The 12,808-nt window shown below is 36.6% G+C and overlaps 1 protein-coding gene across 2 annotated transcripts in view; it reads right to left on the minus strand.

The window, feature by feature from the left end:
* The window catches only part of ctdsp1 (CTD (carboxy-terminal domain, RNA polymerase II, polypeptide A) small phosphatase 1), a 31,879-nt gene extending 24,735 nt beyond the window's left edge, over nucleotides 1-7,144 (minus strand). For both annotated transcript variants that reach the window (XM_067409184.1, XM_067409183.1), the window contains exon 1: nucleotides 6,751-7,144. In XM_067409184.1, the coding sequence (XP_067265285.1) occupies nucleotides 6,751-6,826 (76 nt within the window). In that variant the 5' untranslated portion in view covers nucleotides 6,827-7,144. The remainder of the gene's footprint in view (nucleotides 1-6,750) is intronic.
* Between the last annotated feature and the right edge of the window lie 5,664 nt (nucleotides 7,145-12,808).

Consider the following 12,808-nt stretch of genomic DNA (forward strand, 5'->3'; position numbering starts at 1 on the left):
TCCATGGATTCCTCTGAAGCATCGGGGCATGTAGAAACAGGCCACACATGAAAAACTGAAGCATTCTGCTGGACTCACACACATGATGCGATGACTACCATGTTTACAGTACGTGAGAGCATTAACTGAGTTACTCTGATGTGGTTCAACTTTAAGAACAAACACATAATTCAAAATAAGTTTAGAAATGAATGTATAAAAAGATCTCACAGATAGTCTTCTCATCGAAGACCACAAGAGCGCCAGCATATAAACCTCAAGCTACAGCACTTTTGATAGACAGGCCAAGAAAGGGACCCAATGCATGATGCAAGCACACCCAAACGTTTAATCTATGAAAAAATCCACACATCAACAAATCTGACCACAGATTAGAAGCACTGCTGGTAAAAAAAATGTCGTTCTATTTTGAGAAGGAATCAGTCATTTTAAAATGTAAAAATATTTTTAAATGTACTATGCAGGGGAAGGTTTTGTATAGGAATTGCAGTAGTTCAGCATTAAAAAAAAGAATGATTGTCAATAAACAAATCAACCTTAGTGAATCAGCATGCAGACGATGTCTGGCTTTTTTATGCAACATTATTTTTTCATTTTCTTCCATGTGCATGTACTCAGTCAACACATCTTCAACTATATTATCTCATAAGAGACAGACCAGTAGACATGTTTCCACCCAACTATTTTTATGCACATTTTGGGATATCGAATTAAAAAAAAATTCTTGATGGAAACACCAAGATGTGCATGGATTGCAAAAATGCACAAAAAAAAAAAAAGAAAAGAAAACGTATGCACTCAATTGACTCGGATACATTTTTATCTGAAAAGAAGACATGCACATAAACTATGGTGTTTTCATCATAGTTTATGCATAACAACAACAACAACAAAAAACTCACATGACTTTGCCTCGAAAGTGATAACTGGACTAACCAGTGGAGCAGTTTCATTGCACAGCATCTCAAATATTGTTTTAGTTATTCTGAAATGCCTGAGCCAATGTTGGTCATCAGAATGATTTGGTATAATGACCTCCCAAAACCGTCTCACACGACTGCGTTCCCAAACACCAGGCATTCACCTTCGAACGCAAGATAACATGACATGCTTTTCATCTACGCGCGCTGAGATGGATTCAGTCATTTATGATGTAGGAAAAAAGAGCCACAGTGGCTTCCCCGATTGCTGCAACTTCCATTTTTATTAGATATTTTGCGCCAATTTCCCAGGAAGTGGCGATTTTGTTCTCTTGAAGAAAACACATGGGATGGAAACTGCTTTATTCGCAAATGTTTTCACCAATAATGTGTGTTTAAGACAATTAAAAGCTTAGTGAATTTAACAAACACAACCGTGTTTTCTGAATGATGCCGACCACACTAAGAGCCTGGGGAGGATCAACTTTTCACACTCATTGAGAATCTTCACACATTAATTATTTGCATAAAGTAATTTTTCTTGACATTTTTTAAGCTCCTCCTTATGTTGCTCGCAATTGCCAATTCTTATTAAAAACGTCTGGGCAGTTTATTGACGCAAGTCATTTTTAGTCCAATACCGCTAAAAAACTCTGATCGGAAAAGTAAATGGCTTTGTGAGGGATGTTCAGAGCATAGAGTCAATCTGAAACTTAATATCACACATGACTGTACAGTCAGTAAATGCTCCTGATTCCTTTTCAACCACGTCATACTTTGCCTTACAAAACAATCTGTTTCTTTTTACATTCATAGGGGCAACCGGATATGTAACTACCCAGTTCAGCAACATTCTCTAGGCATATCGCAAAGGCTTGTTGCACTTTTTTTAACCATAATAGACCCTCCTATATGTTATAGTGCACCACTTTCCTCTACATGTTATAATTTGGATTTGAGCACAAATAATATATTACAATTAAGTTGCATTTCTAGGTAAACGATCAGTGCTCTGGGTCTGTCCGCTGTACTGAACCTGCTACAGGGAGTGGTTTTCTTCAAATCTTTAACAACAACACAGGCCTGTAAACCATCTCCATCTCTGTGTGCGCAAGAGGGGAAAAAGGAGTGCTGGTGAAAAACACAGCGGTTGGAAAAACAAGCAGTGAAGCTGACTGCTATGGCTTTACCCATAGCAGATCCTCCCCAGGCTCTTAGTGTAGTCGGCATCATTCAGAAAACACGGTTGTGTTCGTTAAGTTCACTAAGCTTTTAATTGTCTTAACCACAAATTATTGGTGAGGAAATTAGCAAAATTTAAGCAAACGCACTACTTAAAAAGCCACTGCGTTCTTGGGAAAACAAGTTTTTGGCAGAATATGGGAAGTTTTGTGTGGAGTGATGAATCATAATGAAACACGAGTTGCATGGTGATGCTCCAGAGCGAGGTCTTCGAAAATCTGCTGAGAAATATAATAATAAGTGCATCTCTACCACAGTGAAGCCTGGAGGAAGAGTGTCATTGTTTGGGAGCCTTTTAGCTGCTGGTATTGATGAACTACTTCACTGTGAAAAGTCATTAGGGCTTTTCACACTTGAAATGGTTAACCCTGGGTCATTCTAAACCCTGGGTAAACGGAATCCTGGGTTATCTTGCTTCACATTTAACACTGCTCAAAATGTAAGAATTAACAATTAATCCTGGGTACTCGTAAGCTGACGTTTCACATTGTACATTCCTAAATCCTGGGTTAACGTTCTCATTTGCATATTTGCGGTGTCAATATCATTGGATAAACGCAGCATGCTTATATTTACATAAGCTCTAGCATTGCGCATCCTCGTATTGCCGACTGTACTATCGAGTTTATACTGAATGGACATTTCGGTCTATAAAAAGGTAAGAAACAGCTTCTTCTTCTCTCACATTGTCACGTTTTCTGTCAGCATTCAACATTTTTCCTCTCAAATGCTGAATTTATTTACAATGTGCAGTGTTTCCATGACTGTCCAAAGCAGGCAAATATTAGTATGTGATTGCTAAGCCTCAAACTGTAACATTCTGACACTGCATCGTTTCACAATGTACAAGTTTGACACTGCAATGCAGAGTTAACACTGCAAAAGCAGGGTTTTATAACCCTGGGTAAAAAGTGGTGCTAACCCCGCTTCTAAATTACAAGTGTGAAACGTTCCTTTACCCAGGGTTAAAAGAGGCGTTTAGAATGACGATAACCCAGGGTTAAGCGCAGTGTGAAAAGCCCTATTTAATGTTTCAGAGTACAGGAGAGTATTGCAGAATGTCTTGCTTCCCACAATTGAAAAGTTGTTATTAGGGATGCACGATATCGGTATCGGCCGATATATGTTAATTTTTAATGTTATCGTTATCAGCCTAATAAGAAAATTTGATTGGAGTCACTTCAAAAGGGAACAGTTAAAGGATTAGTCCACTTTCAAATATTGATAATTTACTCACCCCCATGTCATTCAAGATGTTCATGTCTTTCTTTCATCAGTCGAAATTAAGGTTTTTGATGAAAACATTCCAGGATTATTCTCCTTATAGTGGACTTCAATGGCCTCCAGAGGGTTGAAGGTCAAAATTACAGTTTCAGTGCAGCTTCAAAGGGCTTTAAACGATACCAGATGAGGAATAACGGTCTTATCTAGCGAAACGATCGGTCATTTTCGAAAAAAATACAACTGTATGTAATGTAAAGTAATGTTCATTTAACAAGGAAGATGAAGATGTTAAGAGTAATGCACATGAATTTACATCGATTCATATATAAATAAAAAATGTGCCTCATTTCAGAACACCACTGCACGCCACTGATATATAAGATTTTTTAATAAAGACACGGAACTTTCATTTCACGGCAAGACGCTATGAACGTGTGTCACTCTTTTACTTTCGTTTTCAACAGTATTTCTCTTTAGAGAAAACCAATCAAGAAAAGCATGTGCCTAGAGCACCTCCTAGTGGTCATTATAAAAAACACAAAGGAAAACCCTACATGAGATATTGCTTTATAACTTAACAGCTTTAACTAAAAATATACACAAGCTTAACTAACAGAAATGATATAATTATATATTATGTAGAATTATATATCCAACAATGATGCAAGGAAACAGTGGCAAAATATAAGTCTGAAGAGAGTAAAGCCTGTTTAAAGGTTGTTAAGGAAATGTAATTTAGCCAAATAAGAACTTTCATTTTAAGTAAATATTTTATATTCCTTTGTGCAGTGGTTCAGGAGTACGGAAGAGGATTAGGGCCAAGCAATAATAAAAAAATAAAACCATCTCGAGATTAAAGTTGTTCAATTACGAGAAAAAACTCGTTAAATTTCAAGAAAAAAGTCGAGATAAAATGTTGAGAATAAACTAGTTAAATTACGAGAAAAAAAGTTGAGATAAAATGTTGAGAATAAACTCGTTAAATTACGAGAAAAAAGTTGTTAGATTATGAGAAAAAAGTCATTAAATTATGAGAACAAATTCGTAATTTAATGAATTTGTTCTCATAATTGAATGACTTTTTTCTCATAATTTAATGAGTTTATTCTCATTTTATCTAGACTTTTTTCTCAAAATTTAATGACATTTTTCCTCATAATTTAACAAATTTGTTCTCGTAATTTAACAACTTTTTCTCGTAATTTAATGACTTTATTCTCAACATTTCATCTCGACCTTTTTCTCGAAATTTAACGCGTTTATTCTCAACATTTTATTTCAACTTTTTTCTTGAAATTTAACGAGTTTTTTATCGAAAAAAATCTTTAATTTAATTTCATTTTTATTTTTTTATTATTGCTTGGCCCTAATCCTCTTCCATACAGGAGAGTCTTTTGAGTCTGTAAAAAAAGTCAAACTTAAAACCAAAGATTTTTTTTAATGGTATTGTAATCTTGTTAAAACAGATTTTATAAAATTGGTTTCAGAAAAAGTATCATTAGGAATCAGTATTGAAGTCAAGGTATCAGTATTGGTATCGATATCTAAAATTTTTGAACGATACCCAGCCCTACGTGGCTTTTAATGGTGAAACTTTTGTTATTGTATGATCAGGCTCTCAAAAATTATATAAAAATTTGGATTTAGATTTAATCAGCCAATAAAGCGGTTATTGGCTTTCAAATATAAAGAATTATCAGTACCGGCCAAAATTTTCATATCGATGCATCCCTAGTTGTTATCTAAAGAGGAATGATCAGATGTTATTTTTCAACTAAGCAATGCTCCTGGCCAAACTGCAAAGACAACCAAGAAGTGACTTAAGAACAAGTTCATCAGGCTCATGTTTTGGCCAGGTCAGAGTCCAGATTTGAACCATATAATGAATATTTTGTCTCACAGTAAACTCCAACTAGACATTTTTCAACTACTCATGAACTGTTTGAAGCCATTAACATTGAGTTGAACAACATTGACTTCCTGTAAAAAGCTGTCTGCAAGGCTTAAACATTTAAAGAAAACAAAGGGAAAGTCTATTGCGTGCTAAGCTTCTTTATCTACAGTATTTGTGCAATCCTTGCTGACCAGTTATTTGTGAATAAAATGGTTAAGACCATTAAAAGACCACTAAATATTTAGCCATTTTTTGGCTTGGCCAATTTTTTTTTGCCCAAGAGTGTATATCATTATTCATCACTGAGCAAACAAAAGAGAGAGATGGCTAGATACACACTGTTTACATCACAGAAAGAGTCAAAATATTTTCTCTGAAATTCTATCTGAAATATGATTTTTTTCAATCTGAAAAGAGAAGCAAAAGACTGTTGTTTCCCTATAAAGTTGTTGTAGCCATAATGTTTTCCTGAGAAGTCAAATAATTGATTACAGGGTCTCTTTTCATCTAACCTTTGACCTGCAAATAGTGGCCAATCTGTGACATATTATGACTTATGACCTTTCAATAATTCTACCAGTCAAACTACTGATTGATTGATTGATTGCATGAAATCTTTTCATATAAAGTCTTAAATACTTGAACCATTAAATACCACCACTTCCAGTTTTGTTATTTCATAATTTTGATGAGTTTATGATCATTCTAAAATGTAAAAAAGCCTCAATTAAGATTTCACAGATGTGTCCAAGCGTGTAAAATGAAACTGAATACTACTAACACGTCCTCTAAACGTTTAATGCATCTTTTGCGCATACTACAATACACATACAACAATTCTTGTACATTTATTCTTTCATTGGCACCACAGCAAATAGACAATCTAAGCATCAGAGATGAGATAAGGGAGTCTGGAGTCAACAAACAATGACTACTACGCATTAGTATGCAATCATGATAACCTGTGTAGAAACTCTGGGTCATTCATTATGGGATAAGAGCATACATAAACATAATTTAACTGGTTAGCTGGTGTATAATATGTCAGGTTAGCTGATGTACTACAACACACTACAAAGTAAACAACGTTCCCTCAGACGTCAGTGAACGCTGTCATCGTGGACACGCCCCCTCCACTTCAAAGCCTTCGCTTATATTTATACATGTATATAAAATATACAAGTTGTTTTGCAATAAAACTCAAGTTTATAGCACACACGTGATATGTGCTGGGTCCTCAATGCATTATTATAATAAATGGACGTATCTATCCAAGTCATGAACTTTCGAAAGGGGATATCACATGTTTTTGTAGGGTTTTGAGGTGCGGAAATGAGTATTTTAACACAGTTTTCAATAAAGTCCAGTTAATGCGACACTGATGCACATTTGTATCAAGCAGCCGTCGCGCGCCAAACATTCATCAAAGGAGTTTGACATGTGCCGACTCAAAACTTTCTCTCGACTCACCTCTGTCCCGCAAAGGAGCACTCGTTTCTTCATCTCTGCTCACTTGCGTGATGATCGAGGCGGACGGGTGGTCCATGAGATCCGTAAAGCACGTAAAATCGCAACTTAAAAAGGTTTTCCGTATTAAAATCTTTACGCTGGCTACGATTGAATTGAGAAAAAAAAAAAGGAAAAAAACTCCTTGCAGATGCCCCCTAAACTCTTTTACCACTTAAGAACATTCATAATGCGAAACCATATGAGGCTGAATGTGATGTCTATGTTTTCATAAGTTATACGACAAAAAGAAAATTAAATAAAAATAATAATAAAAAGTTAAGTTCCTGGATGATAACTTTTCACAACATGGAGTTCGGCTCTGCTCTCAATTTCAACATACAAACATGGAACTCGGCGGTTTCAAGGCACCCTTCGTCTTAAAGGGGCAACGACACTCAGGGAAGACTGAACTATGCAAAGCCACTTTGAGTTTATGAAAGTGAAATATGTTAAGAATCAGTGCAGCACAAATTATGTGCAGCTAATTTTTTATTTCCCACTCACAGTAATATTATTATGTGAAACGTAATATAAAAAAGTAAATGATGCTGTTATAATTATTATTTTAATGACTTTATAGTATTATACAGTATACAAATACATACTACACACACTAGTATAGGCCAGGTTTAAGTTTTTTAAGTTAAAAAAAATTACATTTCACATTTGAAAGATTCTCTAAGATTTAATTGTATAGTTTTGGTGGGGTCCACTTAATTTACAGCATATTTTTATTAAACAGTTTCGTTCAAATCATTAAATATTTTCTACGCTTTAATTATTCTTTGTCTTTCACTTGAACTGGATTATAAACCCGATTTTCTGTTTGGAACAAAGTGTCCTAATCGCTTGGACTCGGACTTGATTAATATGCGTTGCCCCTTTAAAATCTACAAAATCCAACACGCAAACAAAGTTTAAAAGATCTCTTGGCCTCGGCGTAACAGAATGCTCAGTTCTGAGTTAAAACCGTTTTTTCTCACGTCCGACAGGGAATATATATCGTAAGTAGTTAGGCGTGAGAGATTTTCAAATGAATGCGTGTGTATTTTATGCTTTTTAACAAGCAAGACAACTTTCTTGCGAACTTTTTTGGCAGGAGCTGCGAGCGCGGGGGGCTTGAAACCGTCTTTAGAATGGAGGATAGGGAGAGTCCTCAAAGTTCGCGCACTCTGTCATGTTGATTACAAAGTTTACATCATTGGTATTCATGACACACTACACTTAACAGGCTGCAGTCATTCACTGAAAGCATTAGAAAGACCCTCCAGATTATGAGTTTGAAGATTTTTTTTTTTTTTGTACATCACAAGTTCTTTCCAAAAATATAACATAAAATATAACATAATAAAACATTTTTAGCACCATTGTATAGGCTAGACATATATAAAATGCATGCCGATATCAGATATCACTCTATATCTCCCAATAATATGTCTTAGTAAGATGATATTTAAAAGTGTAGTTTTATGATCAAAGCTCTATAGATTTTATTTGTGAGGGGCAAAAACAGAAAATGCACTGTATTACAATGATGATTGACAGATGTATCATATTTGATGCTAATATTTAATATATTTTTTTCTAAAAATGATATATGGATTATCAAAACCTAAGTTGCTTTAGTCCAGTCGTGCGTAATGTTTAATCTTAAAAAATTACTAACAATATAAAAGTTATTTTTAAGTTTATTTTATAAAAATCAGTAAAGATTTCACAGCAAAAAGGAAGTGTATCATGACCTCAAGGGGGATGCTTTTATTTTTATCCTAAAATGACTTTTACTTTATAAACAAGTATAAATTATCAATCAAATGATTGAAAGCATATAGATTGTGTGCAACAGGTTTTCAGTGTGCAACAGGCTAGAAATTTGCATATAAAATACACCAATCAGGCATAACATTATGACCACTTTCCTAATATTGTGTTGGGCCCTCTTTTGCTGCCAAAACAGCCCTGACCCATCAAGGCATGGACTCCCCTGAAGGTGTGCTGTGGTATCTGCACCAAGATGTTAGCAGCAGATCCTTTAAGTCCTGTAAGTTGTGAGGTGGAGCCTCCATGGATCAGACTTGTTGTTTGGATTGAGATCTGGGGATTTCGGAGGCCAAGTCAACACCTCAAACTAGTTGTTGTGCTCCTCAAACCATTCCTGAACCATTTTTGCTTTGTGGCAGGGCGCATTATCCTGCTGAAAGAGGCCACAGCCACCAGGGAATACAGTTTCCATGAAAGCGTGTACATGGTCTGCAACAATGCTTAGGTAGGTGGTACATGTCAAAGTAACATCCACATGGATGGGAGGACACAAGGTTTCCCAGCAGAACATTGCCCAAAGCATCACACTGCATCCGCTGGCTTGCCTTCTTCCCATAGTGCATCCTGGTGCCACGTGTTCTCCAGGTAAGCGACTCACATACACCCAGCCATCCACATGATGTAAAAGAAAATGTGATTCATCAGACCAGGCCACCTTCTTCCATTGCTCCGTGGTCCAGTTCTGATGCTCACTGTTGACGCTTTTTGGCAGTGGACAGGGGTGAGCATGGGCACCCTGACTGGTCAGCCCCATACACAACAAACTGAGATGCACTGTGTATTCTGACACCTTTCTATCAGAACCAGCATTAACTTCTTGAGCAATTTGAGCAACAGTAGCTCGTCTGTTGGATCGTATTAAACGGGCCAGCCTTCGCTCCCCACTTGCATCAATGAGCCTTGGCCGCCCATGACCCTGTCGCCGGTTCAACACTGTTCCTTCCTTGAACCACTTTTGATAGATACTGACCACTGCAGACCGGGAACACCCTACAAGTGCTACAGTTTTGGAGATGCTCTGATCCAGTCATCTAGCCATCACAATTTGGTCCTTGTCAAACTCACTCAAATCCTTACGCTTGCCCAGTTTTCCTGCTTCTAACACATCAAATTTGAGGACAAAATGTTCACTTGCTGCCTAATATATCCCACCCACTAACAGGTGCCGTGATGAAGAGATAATCAGAGTTATTCACTTCACCTGTCAGTGCTCATAATGTCATGTCTGATCGGTGTATGATACAGTAGGTTTTATAGGGTTGACATAGAGGCATCAATGCTTGCTGCCCATTGAAGACAAAGGACATGATTTGAAGTATATAAACAACACAGAAGAAACAAAAGGACCTGTGTCTCGTAATGCTCAGAGTGCTTCCCTGAATCTGCTGGCTAAGTGTATTTGATGGTCAGGAAAGTAGCCTATTAGTGTCATTGTCATAGAGGTTCATCTGGGAAACAGCCACATCAGAGAGGTTATTGGGCAAAAACAACCAATTAAAGGATCTTCACAAACATCAACTGACATTTCTAATACTTCCTTTGTAACTTATGAGGTCACTAAAATACATTTTCAAGTCAGCATGAAATTCAAGTTGCGTCTTTTTTTCCCAATTGTGATGTATATCCAAGTGAAATGTCTTCACAAAGAATAATGATATGCATGGATGAATCATTTATAATAAATACAGCAATATTCCATTAAAAAACAAGAATTTTCCATTTTGATTTCATGGTGACTTTAACTTGACTTTGCATATTGATGACCATATATCTGCATATGGCTTTAGACATGGCCAGGGCCACAACATCAGGATCCTCAAAAACATATTGGTAGGCCTACTTAGTCCATCTTTCAGCTGTTTCCTATCCTTTGACAAGAGGATGAAGGAGTCTGGTAAGACACTGCACTGCCAGAACCACATCTTTCAGTTCCTGCAGACACATTGGAGGGCCTTTTTTGTTGCAGCTCTTTCCTTGATTTAGACAGACAATGGTCCACATTCATGCAGACGACAAATCAAAGGTCAGCTGTTACTTGCAGCTGAGGCACACAGCATTAAATAGAGCTTCATCTATATCCGATTGTGACTCATCAGTGCTCTCGCTATGAAGCTTGAATGTGGATTGCTGCCTCTTAGACTTAAGGGTCATTCATGTACAAAGGGCATCCTGGAAGTGCTGGTGCAGCATTTGGACACACAGATTCGACTGGAGAAATCTTGAAAAACTGTCAGAATGTCCTACTGGAGAAGGATCTGATCATGGGTTTTTGATATTTGTGAGATAGCTAGCAGTCAGTTAGCTTGTATATGATTACAAAAGAAGTTGATTGTTTCTAAATTATATTTTTATGTTGAAAAGTTTTTTGGAAAGAAATTAAAGGATTAGTTCACTTTCAAATGAAAATAGCCCATGATTTACTCACCCTCAAGCCATCCTAGGTGTATACGACTTTCTTCTTTTTGATGAACACAATTGGAGAAATATTAATAAATATCCTGATGCATCCGAGCTTTATAATGGCAGTGAACGGGACCAATTAAGCTCAAGAAAGTGCATCCATCCATTATAAACGTACTTCACATGGCTCCGGGGGGTTAATAAAAGCCTTCTGAAGTAAAGCGATGCATTTGTGTAAGAAAAATATCCATATTTGACAAGTTATGAAGTAAAATATCTAGCTCCAGCCAGACCGCCTTCAGTATTCGACTTATGAAAAAATCGTAACTCATTTCACGTTCGTAATTTGAATACGGAAGGCGAGAGTTTCACACTTCCTTTGTTTTTAACATTGATAAGAATAATAATAAATGTTTCTTGTGCAGCAAATCAGTATATTAAGCCGTGTTTCCACCGCAGGAACTTTCCCCAGGAACTAGGAACTTTGTGGTGGTACTCGGTGTGTTTCGACCGCAGGAACCAGGGTCTAAATGAAGTTCCCGGTAAAAATTTTCCCCCTCAGAAAGTCCCTGCTCATGAGGTAGTACTTTTTCAAAGTTTCGGAACTTTCGGGGGTGGGACTTGGGCAACATTTCATGCAACATTTTGATTGGTTGACTCCACGCAGCATTTTATATCAACCATTGTTTTTTAAAGTCTGTTGCAGTAAGAGTTGTTTGCTATTCGAATCAACAATGGAGTTTAAAAAATACAACCGATGGACTGACAATGAGGTTCAGGCTTTATTAAGCTTATATGCGGAGGACGACATCCAGCGGGAACTGGAAAGTCATGTGCAGTCCTACGTCACCGGACTATCTTCACGGTACTTTAGACGGGGACAAATTGTTTAAGGTAATTTCAGTGGAAATGCGGCTTTAGAATGATTTCTGAAGGATCATGTGACACCGCAGACTGGAGTAATGATGCTGAAAATTCATAAATATAATACTAATTCACAATATAATATAAAATACAAAATGTAAAAGAAATGTAATAATATATCACAATGTTACTGTTTTTACTGTATTTTTTATCAAATAAATTCAGTATTGGTGAGCAGAAGAGACTTCAAAAAAACAAAAAAATCTTAACGACCTCATGTTTTAATGGTGTATTAAAATACCCACTACATTAATATACAATACATACACTGTGGATGGGTGGATGGATATAACAGTTATAATCCTAAATAGTACTGAACAAAATCAACTGTTACCCAACCTGAAGAAGTTCCTTGACCTTTACTTCTACTCAGGATCCAACAAATGGCCAGTTGTCCTCATATTGTGCCTGAGTTTTATAAATAAAGGTCCATAGAGAGTACTCAAGTTTGAGACTGGAGGCCTTTAAATACCAAAGCATTTGCCCCTCAGTGGATCTTTTTCTTCAAGATGACATGCTGAGGTTGATAAAAGATCAACATGTGCTCTAGAGTGAGCAGTTTTGCTGTATATACTCAACCTGGAATGAAAGGACAACTAAGGTTAAGAGCAGTCCAAAATAAAATAGTGCACATGTAGAAAGCCTGAGAGTCCTAACATTTGGATTGGCCTTACTTGAACACATGAATGTAGTGTGAGTTACTGGAGTCTAATCTAAGTCTGGTTGAATTAGTATGTTATTGTTCTGAAGAGTCTCCTAATGATATTCAGACCATTTCCACTTAGGAATAGTACTTAGATGCACTTATAGAGACACTGGAATGGCTGGAATAATAATAATAAATTAATTTAGAGTCTGATGGGTATTGCTGACA

Source organism: Chanodichthys erythropterus, chromosome 14, assembly GCF_024489055.1.
Source record: "Chanodichthys erythropterus isolate Z2021 chromosome 14, ASM2448905v1, whole genome shotgun sequence".
In the NCBI taxonomy this organism is placed as follows: domain Eukaryota; kingdom Metazoa; phylum Chordata; class Actinopteri; order Cypriniformes; family Xenocyprididae; genus Chanodichthys; species Chanodichthys erythropterus.